Below are 22,865 nucleotides of genomic sequence, written 5' to 3' on the forward strand. Positions count from 1 at the left end.
AGAGAATGAGAGTGATACACCCCAGTCTCCAACAACTTTAACTGTCTGGATGATTCAGTTTATATTTGGGCATCTCTTTCATGATCTTTGACTTGCACATGCAACAGGCCATCAAATAAACCCACCAAAAACTTGGACTACTTTATAAGAACAAAAAATTCCTCACTACTGCCACTAAACGCACTCATGCGTAGACATTTCTCTTACCTAGTTTTCTGTATGCTTCCCCCATCTTTACCAATATCCAAACTACCTCACTGCAGAAACTGGAACAAGCATACAACAAAATTGCCAGATTTATTCTAAACCAACCACTGTCTTTGCATCACTGCCTCTCACTAAACAAACTTCAGTAGCTGGAATTTCCACACCTTCTCATACAATCGCAAATTCACGTTACCTTTTCCATGCTCAACAACCCCTCTGCCTGCCCTGCTCTTGCCTCTTTTGTTACTCTTTTCTCTCCCCCTGGACTCTCTGGAGTGCTGAACAGCATTTTCTCTCAGTTTATAAACCCAAAAGGAATATTGGCAAACTACTTTACAAACACACTGTCTCACTAAATTGGAGCAAAGTCCCTGTCCATATTAGATCCAACCTTTCCTTTCCCTGTTTTAAAAAGGAGCTTACATCCCACCTACTAAACTTGAAAGTATGATGTTACCTTGACCACACGTAGTCTTAGTCTGTCCTATTGTACAACCTGTTGCATCTCCTAACTTTCTCTGTTAATAACTTCTGCTTAAACTTACCTCCTAAACCTTTAGCTCTAGTACTATAGCCTGACTTATACCCCCCTCCTTTCTCTCCCCCTCCCATTCTCCACACTATTTATCTCCCCCCATTCCTATCAATTGTTGTACATTGTCTTTCTTTTGAACAACGATTATCATTTTTGCTTTTACTTCCATGTAGTAAATTTTAGACAACTGCTATCGCACTGATAGCAGTTGTCTAAAAATTTACTACATGGAAGTAAAAGCAAAAATGATAATCATTGTTCATAATTTTTTTTCTTTTGTTCTTCTCTTACAATTAATTTCATATTTGCATTGTTATTTTTAATTGTTTTTTTGTCCTGTATGTTTATCTTTGCTTATGTTTGCTGGGGCTCTTTCTCTTTGGGTCACCACAGAAAATGGGTTGCTTTTCTATCAATGCAATGCAAGTAGTTAATAACCTTTTCTGTTTTTCACTTATTTTGTATTGTGATTATTTAATATTTGTATATTGTCACTTTATCTTTACTTATGTTTACTGGGGCTTTCCCCTCAGGTCTCCACTGAAAATGAGTTTGTTTACAAACTCATTTGAAATAACCCGGTTAACAAATGTGAAATAAATAAATAATCTTTGTCCAGCTGGCTTGGTGTTGTGGCATAGGCAGTATACAATCCATATAGCCAAAGGCTACTGCAGCCATGAAGAATTCGAACATTTACTGTTCTACACTAGCTAAAGCACCTAATTCCCTCCTGATAGCTCACCTTAATATTAGAAGTATTAACAATAAAATTTCCCACCTGCATGCACTCCTGGATTTGCACTCATTTGATATTCTATGTCTTACAGAAACCTGGCTAAAACCTGCTACTCTAGACCAGGAAATTACCCCTCCAGGTTATAATATCCTTAGATGTGACCGCAAAACCAAAAAAGGTGGAGGTATAGCCATTCTCTATAAATCTAATCTCCAGGTTTCCCTCTTTAATGAACTGCCATAATTAGATGCCAAATCTGAAATCTTGTCTACTAAACTCCAAATAAACAACTCAAAATCTATCTACCTAATTTGTATGTATCTTCCCCCTGGTAATAATACTAATACTCTTGAAAACTTACTTAATTACCTCTCTACCCAACTACCCCAGGAGACCATTGTACTGGGTGACTTCAACATATACTGGCTTACCTGCAATTCCCTGAACCCTACTAACCACTTAAATCTCTGTGGATTCTCTCAATTAATAACCACTCCTACTAGAATCCACAAACCTAACAGGAAAGAATCTACTCTTGACTGGATCCTTATTAATAACCACCCTAGCAGTTATACTCCAGAAACCCTTCCCGACAATATCAGTGACCATATGCTCACTTACATAATTAGACAAAAACTTCATATCCCAACTACTCATAATCTCAAAACTTCCCGCTCAAAAAAATTCTTTAATCCAGATAGTTTCCTGAACGAATTGCAAGCATGTGACTGGTCACTGCTGGACCCATCTTGAACTTGATGAGGCTGTGACCTACTTCAACACTAACTTTCTTCAAATACTAGACTACCACGCACCTTACCGCTCCACTAGAATAAGAACCAAATCTGCCCCATGGCTAACTAAACAAACTAAGCAAAAAATACTCCTTAGAAACAAAATATGGGCTAAATGGAGGGCTACCAAATGCCCATCTGATCACCTCCTCTTTAAACAATTAAGAAATGCCAAAAAGAAGGACACTCTTAGAGACAAAAAAGACTTCTACCTTCACCTCCAACAATCCACTCAACAAACTCCACAAAAATTTTGGTCAGGGATAAACAAACGTCTTCAGCCAGGACACTCTACTGCTCCTGCCCCATTAGGTTTCAACCATAATAATTCTAACCTGATCCCTGATGCCTTTAATAACTACTTTACAGAAGCCATTCAATCCCTAGCCAATTCTCTACCTCCAACTACTGCTTCCCCACCAAATACCTCCAAGACTTCATTTCCTACCTTTCATATACACCCTGTTCCTACATCTCTTATCTATAAGCTACTTAAAAAACTGAAACCTTGCACCCCATCTGCCGACCGTCTCCCATCTGAATACCTACAAATTGCCGCAAAAGCTATAGACTACCCCATATCTAGCCTTATTAACAGAACTATCTCTGAAGGTAAAATCCCTACCATATGGAAAGTATCCCACATCATCCCTCTACATAAAGGTGGATCTTCTATTGAGCTTTCTAACTATCGACCTATTGCTTACTCTCCCCATTAGCTAAGATAATGGAAAAATGTATTCACAAACAACTACTCAACCACCTACTACAAAATAATCTACTAGCCAACTGCCAACATGGCGTTAGACCATTCCACAGCACAACAACTGCCCTTCTATCCTTCACTGACTCTATAAATAAAATCGTAACAATAACTCCTTTTCCTCTGCGCTATTTATAGACCTGTCAAAAGCCTTTGATATGGTTAACCATAACTTACTTCTAGACAAACTAAAGTATCATTCTCTTGATCCACTAGCATTACAATGGTTTAGGTGTTATCTTCAAAACAGACAGCAAGCAGTACTTTGGGATAACAAACTGTCTTCATTACTTCCAGTAAATATTGGAGTCCCACAAGGCTCTATCTTAGGTCCCCTTCTTTTTTCCTTATTTATTAACGACCTCCATATGAACATACCTCAAGCCACCTGTATTCAATATGCAGATGACTCAACCTTAATCTGTACTGCTAAGAACATAGCCTCCCTCCAGTCCCTCACCCAAACTGTTTTCCAAAATGTAGAAACTGGTTTATGCAACATTGCCTCCTCCTTAATCCCAAAAAAACAAAACTACTGCTTTTTACCCCAACTCATAAATCACCCACTCCATTCTTCTCTATAACCTCTAACAATGCTACTAACATAACCCCAGATACTACCACCCACCTACTAGGTGTTACAATTGATAATCGTCTTAACTATGATGACCATATTAACTCCACCATAAAGACTGTTAACAAAAAACTTGGAACTCTCTATAGAATTAAACCCTTCCTTACCCCCTCAGCCAGGAAAACTATTGCCCAGACCCACCTCATTTCTACCCTTTTCTATGCCTCTGCTATATATACTAACCTATCTAAAAACAACATCTCGAAACTTTCTACCTGTTATAATAGCATAACTAGATTCATCACAAGCTCTCCATTTCAAAGTCACCATTGCCTTAACCTCAAACAACTAGGATGGCTAGAATTGCAGAACCATATACTCTGTCAACAGTTACTTATCACTCAAAAGATTCTATACCACCCCAATAACCCCCCTATCCTCACTAATCTGATTTCACCATATAAAAATCTAGCTACACTACGTTCTCCTCGATTAAATCTAACAACAAAGCTGGTGACTCACTTTTCTGAAACGCTACAGGTAAAAACTGGAATCAGCTCCCTCCTGAACTATCTGCCCTAGCTTCTACTTCGCTATTCAAAAAACATATTAAAGAACATCTTAAAACTCAGTGACTTTGTCCTTGTGCTAACCCAGACTGAAACATTTTTCCCCTCCTGCTCATACCCCTTCCCCTCTCCCCTAACCTACACCTCCATATCTACTTACTTCTCTTTTTTCTCATAGTAATAGGATAAAATATAAGGACTTGACTCTGTTTGCTCATACCCAACTTGTGTTTAGTTTACTTTTTTTTTTTTATTTAGTTTAACTTTTAGCATGTCTATAGTCAATATTTTTAATACTATATTTTTTCTTTAACCAATACTACCTATGTACTGTTATTATACATGTCTTTGTTCTATATTGTTAACTTTGTTATTGTTCATGCTTGGAGCTTTTCTCCCCAGGCCTCTACTGAAAATTGGACATATATCCAGTTAGACTAGCCTGGTCAACAAATGTAAAATAAATAAATAATACTGCTGTGGTAAGTACAACTTACACAAATATACTTTCTGTGCTACAGATGTGGTTATATCAAGTTCCTCTAGTACTTCACACTTGTTTATTCATATTGGAGATTGTAATAATCCTGAAAGTGTTGCTGCCGTATTTTGCTAATACTTGTACTTTACCAGTGTAACTCCTATTGGACTGAATAGTGTAGTGTTTATTACTGTTTGCATGCTGAAATTTCGATTTGCGCTAAATGTGAAATTGTATAAAATACAGAATTATCTGCTAGTCATATGTAGTAGTAATACACTTACTGGAAAAATATACAGAACCAGTAGTGTGCAAAGATATGTTGCAAAGCCTGTATTTGTCTAATGCATAGATTTAAAATGTAGTCTTGTGGCCTCTTGTATCATGTTGATCTTTGTGTTGCACAGCAAATTTTATACCTCATTTTTCTTTTTCCACTTTTGCAGCCAATTTCATCCAAGTCCCCCATCAATATGGAGAATCTGCCATTTAATAACGGAAATGGGCAGTCCTATGGATATACACTGTATGAGACAATAGTATCCAGTGGAGGAAAACTGAATTCTGTTCACGTTCATGACAGGGCACAGGTAATCAAATACTTTTTTTTTAACTCATTCATTCCGGAGCAGCTCAGAACATGATGTCTGCTTACTTCCACCATAGGAGCAACAGTGCAGCTTGTGCTCATTTTCAGTTAATTCATTTGCAATGCCATGCAGAAAACAAATGTTCATAACTCTTTAACCATAAGAGCTAGAATAAAAATGTAAATTCAAAAGTTGTTTAGCAGACCCAGAACTTTCTAGCAATGTAAATGTTGATAGTGTGTATCCAAGTCATTATTAAATATTTGCCAATGAATGCTGACATTATGCATATTTTTTTTTTATCTTTTTGGTAAAATAAATCACAATATCTTGTTGAATGCACCATATATACCCATACAATTTGTAATTAACTTGTTTGTATGAATGTCAGCTTTAAAATTATACCTACCTTAACCATTGCTGTGTGATGCTCCTTTCCTGAGATATTCACAGAAATATGATTAATATTATATTTCTCATAACTGATAATTAAACAAAGCATAATATCTCATCACCTGTAACAGACACAGACTACATAACAGTGTACAAGTTATGTGGCTAAATGTCATCTTCAAAATGATGCATCATGCATGTCATTACTATGCTCACTTGCAAAGATATGGGCATAATAAAGAGAAATATGGCAAATGTGTAATTTTCATAATCCTACAATACCAAACTATGATATTCCGTACATGTGTACAGCATACCAACACAGTTCCTTTACCATGTAGTAAGTACTAATACTGTCCTCAAAATAAGGTATTACGTAGCATTTTGACATCTTCCCCTAGCAAAGTTATTTACCAAAATATGAAAAAAATATCATAACTTTCATAACCTAAGACCTAAGCAAGCTGTGATATCTGTACATGTGTACAACATACAGACAGTTCTTTTACCATATTGTAAGTACTACTAATGTCCTCAAAATGAGGGGTTACTAAGCACATTGACATGTTCCCTAGCAAAAGTATTTACCAAAATACGGTACTCTCTCATCAGTATCAGTACCAACTGTATTGCATGAAGTTGTTAGTGAAGTGCTAACAGACGTTCCATACTGAGGCACAATCATATCCTTGCTTGACAAGGAGCTACTTCGACCCAGATCTAGTGGGTTTTCTCCATCCCAATCCACATAGTCTGGACTATTCTGACCCTCATGTATAGTAGGAGGCACATCCACATCCTTGCCAGCACTTGCACTGTCCTGAACTGTGGAGGACTTCATAGGTGTGTCAGTGATAGTATGTGCATTTTGAACACAGATAAAGGCAATTCATCTTTGTCAAAATCAGAATGTTCTTGGTGACCAGTGGTGTGTGTGCCACCCATCCTTAGGAATGCCAGTGGTTCCTCATCCTCACTATCTTGGTCAGTTCCCCATTAGGGGTCAAGTCTGCTGTGGCAAGTCACAAAAATACGAACCATGTAACCACTATGGGTACAGTACTGTGTATCAAAATAGAACAAATTGTAAAAATGACAGAACAAAAATTGAGGGGGGGGGCTTGAAATTACTCCACATAGAAACCCCAAATCTGGCTTGTGCATTCATCAGTGTGATGACGACTTCTACTTATGTGAATAATAGTGGCAGCTGCTCAGAGCTTTACCTGGCAAGTGAGAATGACTCAGTGTTGTATTGTAATTGCACTTATTGTCAATGTGATAATTGCCTGCATTTCACTACTGCAAAGTTTTGCATATTCAGACACAGGTGATAATTGCTGCACATAACATTTTGAGTAGACATGCATTATATTACCTGGTGCAGGTATAACACAGACTCATTACCATCTGTTAGGAGAAGACCAGAGTAATTCAGTAAAATAGTATAACACTTATATATATTACTGAGCACTTCCTCCCACCTAAATTCTATACAGTACTGACAGAGCCAGGAATATTGCCCAAAATATATGGTAGCTCCATGCTGGTACTAGTCTGCAAGTAATAACATTATCTCACCGAGCCAGCCACTGAGTAGAATCAGAAACAGAAGTAACAAAATCAGCAATATTTATTTATTTGTTGCATTTGTTAACCGGGAAAGTCCACTGGGCCTAGAAGAGCCCATTTTCAGTCGAGGCCTGGGGAGAAAAGCTCCACATTAATTACGTACAAAGTGAAATGTTCATACACAGAACCAAATATGATGAACAGTGTTTTCACATTCAAAGAAAAAATAAAGCAACAACAGTGATTATGTTTACAGTCAAGGAATAAATTAAAGGTACAGATGGCATACATTCCAATAACACAAGTATAAATATATCTGCAGAATACTTAGACTTAGGGGAATAAAGGAGGAGAGAGAAGGGCTAGAGGAGAAAGAGTCAAGCTAAGGTGACAGTGAGGAGTAAGTAAGGTAGAGAGAAGGAGTGGAGATTGTTTGAAGTTGAAAGGTCAATGTTGAGACTCCAGAGAGAGAGAGAAAGAGAGAAATCAGGTGTTGAGGTAAGTTGTAGGGGTGCAGGAGCATAGCCAGTGAGAGGAGAGCTGTAGTTGGAGGGATTTCTTAAAGGAGACAGGATTGCTGATAGTTCTGAGTGAAGGGGGGAGTTTATTCCATAACTTAGAGACGGTATAAGAGTACAACATTTGGCCAGCTGAGAGCTTGGGTTTATTGACTGACAGTAGCATTTTGTTTTCGGACCTGAGGTGGCGATTAGGATGTTACATGGTCAGTATGGAGGACAGGGAAGGGCAGGATTCAGGTCGGTAGATTATTTTGTGAGCTGTAGTTAATTGTAGGTGGGTGAGATGGTGGGGGGGGAGTCTAGCCAATTTAGTTGATGCAAAGAGGAGCAGTGGTGAGTGGAAAATTTTGCATTTGTGGCAAATTTAGTGACTTTGTTGTAGCAGGATTCTAGTTTTGATTTTAAAGAGGACTGTTGATTGGTGAGGATAGGAATGCCATATAGAAGAGTTGGAAGCAGGAAGGATGAAGCCAGGGTGATTTTAGCAGAGTGGCTATGAAAGTAGTTGTGCCTATAAAGGACACCTAGCTTTTGATGTTTTTTTAATCCTGCTGTAGATGTGAAGATCAAAAGTTAACTTCTTATCAATGATGACACCCAATACTTTGATACTAGGAATAACTTCAATGGTGGTGTGTTGGGAATGAACAGCGAAAAGTGATTTGTCAGTAAGGCTAGATTTTGTGGGGGTAAATACTAAGAGTTTAGTTTTATTGGGGTTAAGGGCAAGATGGTTCTGGGACATCCAGGTTTCAGTAGAAGCAAAAGCTGCTTGGGTAAGATGCTGTAATACAGTGGGAGATTTAGAAGAGCAGATGGTAGTAGAGTCATCAGTATATTGTATAATGGTACTGTGGGTAAGAGTGTTGTGAAAGTCATTAACAAATATACTGAATAGGATGGGGCCCAGAATTAAACCTTGGGGGACACCTGTGTTTGTATTGATGAAAGGGGAAGAAGAGTGCTGACATTTAGTAGATTGATGCCTATTGCTGAGATAGCTTGTAAGCCATTGTGTAGGGTAGGGAGAGATAGGCTGAGGTTAGAGAGTTTAAACAGAACGGAGTGGGAAATAGTGTCAAATGCCTTTGATAAATCAAAAAAGAGTGCAGAGACAATGGAGCCAGCATTACAGGCTCTATTTACTGTGTCCAAGAAGGAAATTAGAGCAGTGTTGGTGATATATTCAGGCCTAAAGTAATGTTGGGTATGGGAAAGTATTTGGTGTTTTACCAGATGACTTAGGAGTTGAGTATGAACATACTTCTCGAGTATTTTGGAGATGGTGGAAAGAATGACGATAGAACGGAAATTTGAAATTTCTGAATTGTTGCCGGCTTTATGAAGTGGGAGAACAAATGCTTTTTTCCAGATATCGGGTATGTATGACTCTTGAATGGACCTGCTGAGGAGGATGCTGACAGGATATGCAATGGAGGAGGCAGCTAGCTGTAATTATTCTGCAGGTAGGATATCTGGGGGGTTGGTACATGGTTTTAGTTTATAAAGACATTTCTGGATGGTGGATGTGGGAATGGGTGATGGTGAGAAAATAGGTAGAGGGTTTGTGGGGATATGTACTGATGGTGTTTCTTGTGGGTCTGTGTTATTGGGTGGGAAGGTGGTAGGTAGTTTTGTGATGGTGTCGGTAAAGTATGTATAGTGAGGCTATCTCAGAGGGTGTTTTTTCAGGGTTAGGGAAGGGATTGTTGTTAGCTCCTGGGTGGAGTAAGGAGTTTATTGCACCACATAAATTCTTAGGGTTTTGTTGATGCTGATCTTGGATACCTTGGAAGTATTCTTTTTGTTTTTGACAACTAAGCGCTTGACCTGATTGCGAATTTGTTTATATTGCATGAGGTTAGAGGGAGTTTTGTTTTTTTGCCAGTCTTTCCAAGCTTTGTCCCTAGAGGGCATGACTTGCTTTGTGGACTTTGCAAGCCAGCTGGCATGTTTAGTTTTGATTCTTTTTAGCCGGAGTGGGGCAAGACTATTTAGGATCCTGAGAAATGTAGAATTAAAGAATTCCACAGCATCCATTGAGTGGGAGAAATTTCAGTGGGTTCCAGTTAGTGTTCTGCAGGATGTCATTGAGGATATCAGGGGAGAAGTTGGATAGATCTCTGGTATGTCGATATTTATGTATGTTTGGTATAGAGGTGGGCTTACGTATTATGAATGCTGATGAGTGGTCACTAATACTGTCTGGGAGTTGCTGGAGGAGGATATTTTGAGTCAGAAATTAAGATCCAATCCAAGATTGATCCTTGTTTTTTTTTTTATTGTCAGGTCTGGTGATTTCTGAGATTAGCTTTGTGTACATATGAAGGTTGAAATTAGTAGAGGGGTTATTGTTGAAGATATCTAGCCAGTTAATATTAATATCACCTAAAATTATAGTTTCATTTTTTTATGTTGTTGGCTGCCCAGGCAAAATTTTCTTCAAGAATGGGAATATTGTTTCCTGGGAGGCTGCAAATGACTATGATGCATAGGCTTTTATAGTCATTAAGTTTTAGTAAGGTGAAAGGCAGTTCTGCAGTGGAAAAAAGGGCAATAGGTTTAGAGTAAGGAATTACTGTAAAGGTGCTTGGGAATAATAAGGCAATCCCTCCACCTGTTTTATTAAGTCTGCCAGCTCTGAGGCAGGAGTGGTTAGGGGGTAGAAATTCAGAATCTTTGATGTATGGTTGTAGCCAGGTTTCGGTGATGGCGGTAAAATCGGGTTTATGTTGACTGAACCATGCATACAGTTGTGGAATTTTATTTCTAATGCTTTGTAGATTAATTGTACTGAATTGTAGGGATTTAGTGGAGTTGGGGGAGTTGTGTGAGGAAGGAGAGGGGCCAGGGTTAGGGTGCATGTTGCCATACAGAACTAGGTTACAGAACATAGGGAAAGTGTTAGGTGGGGATTTCTTTTTTTGGGTTGTGGAAGGTGCTAGCTAAGGGCTTCTTTATTGGGTTATGGAAATAATTGTGGACATGGTGGCTAGAAAGGCTATGTTGTAGGGAGAGGATGATCAGTTTCTTTTGTAAGATCACAGCAGTACTGTTAAGAGAAGAACTGATTGCTGAGTGGCTGGGGAGGGTGTGAGTGTGGGATGAAGTTGAAGGGGAGGGTGGGGAAGCTAAATAAGTTGTGTGAAATGCTGATAGTCTTAGAAGGAGAGAGAGGTAGATAGTAAGTGTGCATGGAAAGATGTTGAGTAGAGGAGGCATAGCTGTATAGTATGGGTGAGAGATGGAATGTGAGTGAGGATGTGAAGTATAGGTAGGGCTACAGGGGTTTTAAAGACAAATATAGTATAGGGTGAAAGATGGAGTGTGAGACAGGAAGGGGAGAATAGGTAAGGCTAGAGGGGTTATAGGGAGAAGTAGGATGCATGAGAGAATAAGGATGTGACAAGGATTACTAAGTTGTGGATGTGGGAATTGAGTGGTGAGGGGTGGCTTACTAGAAGGGTGTGTAGTGAGGAGGAGGGATGCTAGGGAGTTAGGAGGGAGGAAGGGGTGGAGTATGTGTTGGTAATGTTGAAAGAATGTGTGTGTAATAGTTGGTCAGGTGACCGGGTGAGGTTAGGAGGACGAGTTCTGTGATTGGAGTATAGTTAGGTAGGTGTGGCAAGGATAGGTATATTTGTAATTGATGTGGGGTGGGTGGGAATGGAAGCGGAGTGAGCCTGAGCATAGCGAGGGTGAATGGAGCAGGTTAGCCCAGCTGGAAGAGGCAACAGTGCTGAAAAAAAAGAAAAACAGTCAGGTAGAGCAGTGGAATGCTTGATTGCAGGTAAGTTGAACTGAGATAAGCAGACAGAGCAGTTTGTGAGGGGGGAGCAGATAGTTAATGGGTAGACTAAACTCCTGTGATATCTAAATTATCTGGGTGATCCATGTAAGAATTACTCCAAAAAAGTAATTCATTTTATCTCACCTAACCATCCTTCTGGTTACAATAAGACACACAAGTAAAAAAAGGGAGAAATATTGTCCAGTATATCTGGTTGAGCAATGCCAAAAATCAACAATAAAATATAGCTCACTTAGCCTCTCATCCCAGCCAAACATGTTTTGTCTACATGTTCAAAACTGTTTCTTGACCTAAACACTGCAGCATATTGTTGTGTCTGTAAATGCATATGTTCTTTATCATATCCTCATACCTGAAAATATGTTTTGATTATGTGCAATGAACATATTTTATATGATCCTATTCACCTCGGCTGCGCCTGCAAATGGTCCATTGAGATCAGTGCACTAGCCTGGTAAACATAAATTCATAGGTAAAAGGCATGTTCACAGCTCTCACATTAGCAGTTCACCAGAATTTCAGAAGACAATGCTTGTGAAAGTGAAGGTACAAGTCCACATTATTTTTTCAATTTACTGCTGTTAAACACACATATGCTGTTACACATATATGCAGGTCACTTCCTCACTGCTACCGCTGCATGACAGGCACTAACTGTGCACTGCTGTAAAGTGAGAGTGAGATAACTCTGAAATAACACATTTAATATAATAATTTATTGCAGGGTATTGCTTCCTTATCCCTATTCTAGAAAGACAGCCACTGGTATACACAAGTGATGCACACATATCTGTGAATGCACATGTGATTCCACCCCCCAAAAAAAGTGTACTACAAAAAAGTTACACATGTAACACTTTATTCCCCCAATTTCCTTACATTATTTGAGGCCTTTTGTTCCCCCTTTTCTTACATTATCTTACGCCTACCTGTAATACATGTGTACAAGTCAGGTCAAATATCCAGAATTATTCAGTAGAAAGAAATACTGAATCAGAATATATGTGCAGAATGTTGGGATATATTTATCATCACTCTTACTGTTATCCAGCTTTCCAACATTACTGCAGACTGTCAGCAGTGCTCCTGAAGACAGTATTTGGACATTAACAGCTAATAAATAATTCTTAACCAAAATACAGCATGGGCAGAATTCATTTAGAGAAGTACACAAAGACTTGGCCAATAAAGGAGAGACTGGTACCTGTTTGTCACAAGTTAAGGTATTCATTCCAGTCTCATTTCATTTGTTCCCATGTAATTCAAGTATACACTTGAAAGCTGGATGTATTAAAAAATATATATCATAACCATCTCTGAAACCTGAGCCATAGATGACCTGTGCTTTTTTACACCATATTTGTAATACATTGTTCTAACAAATAGTTCAGATCAGAGTACAGGTCATGGCACCATGTCTAAACCTGTGTATTATCACACAGCCAGCTCCCAAGGCAATCTAATGGCCAAATGGATTGTCCAGTTATGCAAAAGCTTTTTGCTGACACACTAATGAATTATTTTCCCCAGTAATCCCTTCAGTGTTTGTGTTGTGTGTGCACAAGCAGCAAAATGACACAATAAACTATTTTGCTTAGCGGTCACCTTGGCAGTCTGACTAGGTATGCACAAGCACTGCCTTAATCCACAAATTAATTATTTCTCCAAGCAACATCTTCATTAGTATGTCCAGGAATACACATAAAACAAAATGAAACATTCACCCAAGCAACCCCTTCAGTGAAATGTTGAGGTATGCACAATCACCAGAATTATACATTTCCCCAAATGACCCTTCAGTAACATTTCCTAGTATGTGCAAATACCAAATTGAAGTATTCACCCAAGTGACCCCTTCAATAAAATGTTGAGGTATGCACAAGCACCAGAATGAACTGTTTCCTCATGTGACCCAAGTAACCCCTTCAATAAAATGTTGAGGTATGCACAAGCACCAGAATGAACTGTTTCCCCATGTGACCCTTCAGTAACATTTCCTAGTCTGTACATGCACCAAAATGAAACATTCAGCGAAGCGACCTGTTCAGAAAAATGCTGAGGTATGCACATGCACCAAACCGAAACATTTCCCTACAAGACCGTTCAGTAACATTTCCTGGTATGTACAAGCACCAGCAATGAAGAATTCACCCAAGTGACCCCTTCAGTAAAATGTTGATGTATTCACAAGCACCAGAATGAAACATTTCCCCCTCAGTGAGTTCATAAGATGGTACTGCAGTAGGTACATATCAAGATGAAAAAGGGGATGTGTCTCAACATCTGTAAAATAATTATCAATTGCACACCAATATATTATCAAATGCATTCTCAATATGTTATCAATTGTTTGCCCTGCAGTTATAAACCCAGATTGGTCACTTTTTATCAATCTAGGTAGCATTTTGGATAACCGGGTGGCTACAATGCTCATAATTACCTTGTATTCATAGGGCAGTAGTATATTCATATGGGACAGTATGATTCTGGTGTTCACATTTCCTTTCCTTCCTTAGGGAGCAAATTTATTATCACATCATGTCAGGGATCTGGTATGTCACCTGATTCCATTATTTCCATGATCATTGCATGTCACAGTTTCTATTGCTCAGGTGGCAAACCATCTCCTGTTGGCAGTTTATAGTTCACAACTTTTTGTAAGTTATAGGTTGAGTAAGACCAGTATTCCCCTGCTCTGTAATCCTAGGCAGTTCCAGTCCTGATAAAAATAGTTTTCTGTTCATGTCAAGCCTCCTCAGTTCTTTCCTCCCTACGTAGGCACCAATTATCCGGTAGTCCAGAAAACACTTTACAAACTCCGGTATTCTTTTTCAATTAAAAAAAAAAGACAATCCGAGTTTAAATCGGCAGATTTACTATGCTTTTCTACAGAAAAGCATAGTGAATTTGCAAAAAAGAACAGAATGGAAAAAAGAGGTCGTTCCCAGGCAGCAATTTGCAGGATTTCTTCTATACATAATCTAAACAAGTTTCCTCCAGATGCTGCTTCTTCCCACATCCTAACAAGGTACAAAGTTGTACTGGCAATTCTGCAAAATAACTTTAGGTGTGCATGCCATTTGTAAGTGTGAATATGTACAGTCTATGACAGACTGACATTGTTATATTCAGGATTCTGTCTTTGCGTTGTGCCCATAGCTCTCATCACCAAAATGAGGACACCTTCCTACTTCCCATAATGTGGAGCACTTACTAACATACTAGGGGTTCACATTTCCGCTAAAATGTCCTATTTTTAATTTATATACATGACTGATTTGATGCATTATTGTGTATCAGTATTTAGAATGAACTTATCACAGGTCTTTTGTGTGTGGAACAAGGAAGGAGACGGTCAAAACTTTCTTTGAACTTTCTTGCATGCTGAGCAGCTAGCATGCGCTTCCTGATAAGAGCCATGTGGCCTTGTATTTTGCCACAGTGATAACAGCTTGCAAAATGCAGATTTACAGGAAAATATTGCAAGCAGATTTAAAAAAAAAGTCTAGTGTGGATTTCTCACAAACTAGTGGGCATCTGAACCTCAATGTCACACTCCCCTCCCTGCCAGCAATATAAAGTGTCAAATGTAAAGCTACTTTACTGGAAAACTAAGACTCACTGCAGAGATCCTAGGTAAACTATGCTCAGAAGTAATTACATACCATGATACAGAACTTCATTAGTTCATAACCTTACTGAAAGGAATCTTGCTATGCTAGGACATCAAAAGGCGCTGCTAGATAACAGAATAAGTCAACTGGACCACTGCGCAGCATGCGACAGAGAACACACTGAATCACTGCTCAGTAATTCAAATCTCAAAAATTAACCAATACAAGTGAAATGTGTAGCATTTGAGTTAGTGATCATACTTTACAACTAAGAAACCTTTGACACACATCTATAAACAAATGATTGAGCAACAAAATACTCAGACACTAGATTTGACTGATATTTGGTATTGCTATAATAAATGCAGTCATGTTAAATCATGAAAAAACAAGGAAACATAGAAGGGAAATAAAAATACACTCAGACAAACTCCGCGAGAACCAAAAATGCTGAAAGTACTTCAACCAATAGAGAATTAGAGACTTCATGCCAGTATCAAAACTTCTAAAAAAAACAGATGAGCCAAGATCATACCAACTGCAATGACAGAATTTGTAAATCCAAGTAAGCACTTCCTGTGTCATTGCAAAATAAACATAATTCAGTGCTCGGGTTCTGGAGCTTCCTGCTCATCCCTTCTTGTCAGTTAGACCATCTTACCTGTTACATTTCAGAATTCAAAATGAAGACAGATACAGTTCTTTTTCTCTTTCAATGGCTTTTATTAACTACAGTACACACGTGCGGGAGCCTCATGGAAAGCACCAGGGAGACTCTCAGAACAAAAGAATAAATAAGCTTATATACTGGTGATATTGCTGACAATACAAAAATAGAGAAATGAACCAATTAGACCATTATACAGGGCAATTAACCAATCAAAGGTTTACCCGTAAACATAAGGCAATTCACATCATCACATCTCTAGGCAAAAGAGGGAAAATCGGATGTATTTCCATATAAGGCACATTTCCTGCTTTCAGGCAGATTCTTGCTTTTAAGCATTTTTTCGTTGCTCAGAGTTCATTCAAAGTTCATAGTAAACAATACGTGTTAATACATACAGACCATCACATACTCAATTCCCTCAAACACATGCTTTGACTGTTCATATTTTACAGTCCCCCATTTGATGCTGTGTAAGCATCATCACTTAACCTATCATACATTTTCCCCAAATCTAACATAACCATACTACTGGTCTTTTCATTATTTGAAGACATTGTCATTTTATCATCTACATTCATAGTTGCAGGCATATAAAATTAGGCACTTTTTTCACAGTTTTTGAAGACATTAATTTCAAGATCAATGCTTTGATTAGAAATAAGACAAGAAAAGCAACAATTGCTAATACTGCAATTAATGAAATCAACTTCAACAGTCCACCTCCCCAACCTGAGAATAGGTTGGTTAACCATGCCCACGTTGAAGCATCGGCCTCCTTGGCCTTTGAAAGTTCGGAAATTCTTTGTATCAGTTCAAGATGACTTTCAATTTCATGCTGATTATCAGGGATAAACGTACAGCATTCCTCCTGGATTAAAGCGCAAGTTCCTCCTTTTGCTGCAAGGGTGAAATTGAGGGCCATACGATTTTGGAGTACTACAGCCCTCATAGCAGTCACTAATTCTAAAGCAGAAAATGTAGCATTGCTTAGTATCTCAAGTAATTTAGATAGTTTTCTCAGTTCCCAAATAGATTTTACTGCTCCGTATGACGGAATTATACCAGCCCATGATATGACATCATCACCCAAGTCCATATGGGAAAGTCCTTTGGTACTAGCATGGGCTAAGTCATAATGATAGATCCAAGAAGCATCAACTCGACCTAAAGGATTAGCAGGCTTTTTAACATCTCAGAGATTTCAAATCTTTCCTTTAGGTAATGCAGACACATGTCGAATAGCTGGAACCAGATAGCCCAAGAAACAGCTACCAGACCAGTCTCCTGGTAGCCATTTATATGCTTTTCTTCCACACACGAAATAACAATTCTCTACTTTAATGGTGATGTTGATAGGCTTAAAATGATCCCCGGCATCCTGCAGTCCTTGGAATATCTTCGAATAAACGGTTTCTATTTTCTGGGAAAAGTTAGCTATAGAGTCCTTAAGTCTTTTTACAGGTGAAAAGTCCATTACACAGCCCGTATTGTCCATGGTGCAATTATATACCACTGTTTTGTTACAGTGGCTCCACCCGACTCTGGTTTTACCAAGTTTTTGAAAATACACAGTTCCATTTTGGTGAAGGAACAACTGTAATGCTATTTTGTCTTTTGAAATGACATTTGATGCATCATAGATCAAATTTGTCCAGGTTTCTTTAATTCCTAAAGGGATTATATTTAGCATCAATCCCCCATGAACAGTAGGAATAGCTGTGCAAACCCAACAGTCTGAGATGTTGAGGGATGATGCATATGAGTACTTGATTGCTTGATAAGTGTTGAAAGGTGGATGCCATACAGCTCATTTATTATGAGTAGTGAAGGAAGCAGAAAATAGGAATGGCCACAGTAAAAATAGCAAAACAACAGGAAGAAGCACCAAAATTGTTGTGCAATATGTTTGCGGAAATGTCGGTTGTGCCCGAGGAGTTTGTCATTTTCAGGCACTGGTACAATATGACTGCGAGTGCAAGTATCAATAGGTGGAGAATCTGGAGCAACAAAAGGTAGAGATTGCTGATCTTCAGACAGAATTACCTTCTTGACGTGTGATGTACGAATCCAGGTGGGTGAGCCTTGTAGCCGAACTGCTGAAGAAGTGGTCAGTAGAACCAGGAATGGACCCTTGCAGTGTAGTTGAAGAGCTGTTTTTCGAGAAAATGACTTGACATATACCCAGTCTCCTGGTTGTAGTGCCGAGGACAAGAAAGATCAGGAGTTTGTTGAGCTGCTGCTACCTATCGATGATGAAACTGTAAAAAAGAAACAAGAGAAGTGCAATACAAGAGAATGTTATGATCAAATTCATCGTAGTCAGAAAAGGGCAGTGGTGGAGTCATGGGCATTCACATAGGGCGGCCCATGAGGATTTCGTGAGGAGAAAGACCTTTAGTAGGATATACTTGAGCTCTCATAGAGAGCAAGGCTAGAGGTAGTGCCTGTACCCAAGTTAAACCCGTTTCAGTAGTAATTTTAGCCAGTCTTGTTTTGAGTGTCTGACTCATGTGTTCGATAAGGCCAGATGCTTGTGGTATATAGGGACAATGAAACTTGAGAGTGATGCCTAACATTTTACAAATTGAATCAGTTAATTGAGCAGTAAAATGTGTTCCACAATCCGAATATATTTGACAGGGAACACCAATACGAGGTATTAAATCATAACAAAGTTTCTTAGCAACAGAAATAGCATCGTTCTTAGCACATGGGTAGGCTTCTAACCACCCAGAGAAAGCATCAACAACAGTTAAAACATACTTAAAACGAGTACAAGGTGGAAGTTCAATAAAATTCCATTGCAAAGCGCAGAATGGTCCCAGTGGTTTAGGTATGGGTTGTGTGGGATCCATGGTGCCCTTTGAAATGTTGTACTGTAAACAAGTGGAGCACGTGGTCAAGAAATGTTGTACAGAAGCAGAAAGACCTGGGGCAAACCAGTCCTTTTGGATTTGTTTTATTAATGCTTGTACTCCAACATGAGCTGGCAAGTGATATGCTTTAATAAGAGAATTTAACATGGACTTTGGGCAGACCAGTCTGCCATGTGAATACTGCCAAATGAGATCAGAGCATTTAAAGCAACCTTGAGCCAGCCAGGATTTTCTTTCTGATTCTGGAGCTTCAGTTTGTAATGCTTTCAACACTGTAGTATCAAAAGTAGCTATTGACTGTAGAGGCTGCAAAAATTGTCCCTGAACAGTTTGTGAAAGAGCAGCCTGTTTTGCAGCCCAGTCAGCAAAGTTATTGCCTTTGGTTTTGAAAGAGTCATTGGATTGATGGGTTGCACATTTTACAACAGCAATTTGAGATGGTAACAATAAATGTTGTAATAAGTTATTTATATAAAAATGATTCTTAATGGGAGACCCAGAGGAAGTTAAAAATCTGCGTTCTTTCCATAGGATACCAAAATCATGAACAACCCCATGGGCATAGCAGGAGTCAGTATATATAGTGACAGATTTGTCCTTAGCTATTTTGCATGCATGCGATAGGACTACCAATTCCGCAGCCTATGCGGAAGTTCCTGGGGGTAATCGTGCTGATTTTAAAACTTCAGTCTGTGTACAGACTGACCAAGCTGCTTGGAATTGTCCGGAGTTTGTTCGTAAACAGGATCCATCAACAAAAAGAATCAAATCCAGATTCTGCAAAGGAGTATCATACAAATGTAACCTAGGAGAAAGAGCAGAGTTAACTACAAGCACACAATCATGTGGTTTGCCCTCATCCGATGTCAGTATTAAAGAGGCACGGTTCAGTGGTGGGCAGTGTATTACTTGCAGGGAGGGGTAATTGATTAAACTCAATTTGTATTTAGTAAGACGTGTATTGGAGAGAGACTGTGTTTTGGTTTTTAACAGTAATGCCTGAACTGCATGCGGGACTGCTAAAATTGTTTGGTGTCCCAGAGTCAGTGGAGCTGCCATATCAATCAAAATAGCAGCAGCTGCCACTGCTCGCAAGCAAGCTGAGTAACCAGAGGCAACCAGAACTAGTTGTGTGCTATAATAAGCAATAGGCCGGTAGCCTCCAGTGTGTTGCTGGGCCAAGAGACCCAAGGCAGTTTTGTTTCGTTCACAGCAAAAGAAAATAAATGGTTTTGAATAATCAGGCAATCGTAGTGCTGGAGGATTTACTAAGGCTGTCTTTATAGCCTGAAAAGGGTCCTCGTGCTGTGACATCCAAGGTAGAGGGTCTGTGATTTCTTTCTTTAAAAGTTGTAATAGTGGAGCTGAAAGTTCTGAAAAATTAAGTACCCATTGTCTACAATATCCCGCTAGACCTAGAAATCCTCGAAGTTGTCTCTGTGTTACAGGTCATGGGGCTTTTTGAATAGAGATTATGTGATTTTTATTTACTTTGAATCCATGTGCAGCTAAAAAATTGAATACCAAAAGGGAATCTTCCCTTCATGAATCAGTCCGGTGAAGCTCTCAGGATATCATCCACATATTGAACTAGAACAGAACGTGACGGTAGTCTGAGATCCTGTAACTGTCTATGCATCTCTCTAGAAAATAAGGTTGGGGATTCTACATATCCTTGGGGCAGTCGAGTCCAAGTGTACTGTTGGCCCTTATATGTAAATAAATACTGACTATCAGGATGTACTGGAATAGAGAAAAATGTTGATGAGATATCTATCACCGTGAAACATTGTGCGTTAGGTGGGCTACAGCTTAGGATAGTAGCTGGGTTTGGTACAACCGGGAAGACGGGTAAAACAGCTTTATTAACTTCCCGCAAGTCTTGAACAAATCTATAAGCTTGTTTTCCGGGTTTCTTCACCGACAATATTGGGGTATTACATGAACTTATAGTAGGTGCTATGATCCCTTGTCGTTGTAATGCAGAAATAACAGGGGCAATACCAGTGATAGCCTCATTCGTCAAAAAGTATTGAGGCACTCGTGGTAACTTTGCTCCCAGTTGTAGGGTTATTTTAACAGGAGTAGCTGAGGGCAAAAATCCGACATCATTGTCATGAGCAGTCCACAAGTGAGAGGGTAGGGAATGTAAGCATTCATCTCTGCCAGAATGTGGCTGGGTGCACATCGTCTGTAAAATGGCTGAGTCATCGAGAGCTGCTAGGGTGCTATCTTGTTGGTCTGAAGGTACTTGGAGATAAACGCCATCTGCTGTGCAAAAAATGGTAGCCCCCATTTGCAAAGCAAATCTCTCCCTAAAAGATTTAACGGTGCCGAAGGTCCTACTAGGAATGCATGATTATCCTGTAGGGGTCCCAAGGTAACTGGGACTGGAATAGTTTCGGAGTATTCGATAGGTATACCAGAGACGCCCACTCGTCTAGTTATTTTGTCAGAGAGGGGAACAGTCATGGCTGCTTTGCCAGCTAGCATGGATTTAATTGCTCCGGTATAGATTAAAAATGGGTAGGGTTTATTCTTAACTAGTAACATTACATGCAGTCCATTCTGATCCACAGGAATGAAAAGGACACAATTGCTGTTGCTTCTGTTTAGGGAACCTTTATTGAGGTTGCTGCAGATTGTACGGTGTCCAAGTAGAATTCCATTCTTGTGTCGTATCAATGTACGGTGCTGGTTGCTCAGCCAGATATGGGCATTCGTTTTTCCAATGGCCTAATTGGCCACAGTTGAAACATTCCGTCTGATTACTAGAATTTTGGGGTGGAGCCGACTGTGTGCTCTGCCAGTTTTGTCTATTTTGATTCCCGGGTCCTTGGCGTCCACCCCTTCCTCTTCCCCGTCCTCGTCTTCTACCCCGTTGACCAAAAACATTACACATTTGTATTTGTGCTTTTACTAATTTCTCCTGTAAATCCTTTTGCTCTTTAGCTAAATGGTCAGAGAGGTATTGTACCTGTTGGACTATCTCATGCAGGCCTAAACTAGGCCAATTTAAACACACTTCTTTTAATTTGTCCCTTACTTGAGGGCGTAGCCCATCCACAAAGGCGGCTGATGGTCCGCTTTCTGCAGGTCCTTCGGTGGGTTCAGGGTACCCAGAATATGCTTCAAATGCGTCAGTGAGTCGATGTAAGTATTCGTCTATAGGCTCATCCTCTTTCTGTATGATTGATTTGATTTTTGACCAATTGGGGATAGGCGGTACAATTACAGTAGTAGAATCAACTATACGTTGTCTAACCGTTTGAAATCCATTTTCCCCTTGTGTGTTGTGTTTTGGTATTGGTGTAGGAACATTAGCATGATCCCAGATACGTTTCATAAGATCGGCTGATACAGCGTACTGTAGGACAGCTCTAACCTCTTCTATGGTAGGATTTTGTAAGCAGATGTGTCCTACCAGCACTCGTTGAAACTTTGCTGGGTTATTACGAATAGGCGGAAGTGATTTGGTAATGGCTTGAAAATCAATTGCCGACCACGCCGTAGGCACTACTACTGTGGCCGGTTGCCCTGCATCTCTAGCATGGGCTGGATTTGGGACTTCTCTTAACGGAAATATTCTCTCTTTATCTGGGCTGGTGCCCGATTCAGAGTCAGAATCCGGATTATATTTATCGGGTCCACTGTGATTGTCGTTTCCTTCAATTAGAATTGGACATTGTTTATAAATCTTACCTTTATGTAAATATACGGCTTTTTTATCATAATATTTCTTTGACTGGCTAGGCCTAGGGTCAAAAAGCATTTGTGCCTTTTTCTTAAGTTTTTTTGTTTTTGAGCAGGTTAATCTAGGTGATGACTTACTAGACGGTTCTGTTTGTTCAGGTTGCTCTATAATTTGTCTACTAGATTGACTGTCTAATACCTGGATTCCACTTCCAGACTCAAGTGCGGTGTGTTGCTTTCCCCACCGACCCCCACCCTCTGTTGTAGAGCTTACTGCTGCGTCTTGAACTTGTGAGGGCTGGTATAATGTTGGAGGAGCAGTAGGGGGTGGGGGAAACCAGGGGTTATCATCCTCAGACGATTCAGTTATTTGTAATTTATTTAGTTCTTGTACAGGATATAAACCTTTAAAGAGCGGTTCCTTTAAACATTTCCCATTTGCTATATCTAGATTAGTCGCAGT

General features: G+C 39.4%; 1 protein-coding gene across 4 annotated transcripts in view; it reads left to right on the forward strand.

The window, feature by feature from the left end:
* GLB1L2 (galactosidase beta 1 like 2) overlaps positions 1–22,865 on the forward strand; it is a 2,046,079-nt gene that overhangs the window by 1,638,776 nt on the left and 384,438 nt on the right. For all 4 annotated transcript variants that reach the window (XM_044081172.1, XM_044081170.1, XM_044081169.1 and 1 more), the window contains exon 13: positions 5,109–5,252. In XM_044081172.1, coding sequence (XP_043937107.1) covers positions 5,109–5,252 — 144 coding nt within the window. The remainder of the gene's footprint in view (positions 1–5,108; positions 5,253–22,865) is intronic.

The sequence above is a fragment of the Protopterus annectens genome, chromosome 8.part0 (assembly GCF_019279795.1).
Source record: "Protopterus annectens isolate FY-2018-M chromosome 8.part0, PAN1.0, whole genome shotgun sequence".
In the NCBI taxonomy this organism is placed as follows: domain Eukaryota; kingdom Metazoa; phylum Chordata; order Ceratodontiformes; family Protopteridae; genus Protopterus; species Protopterus annectens.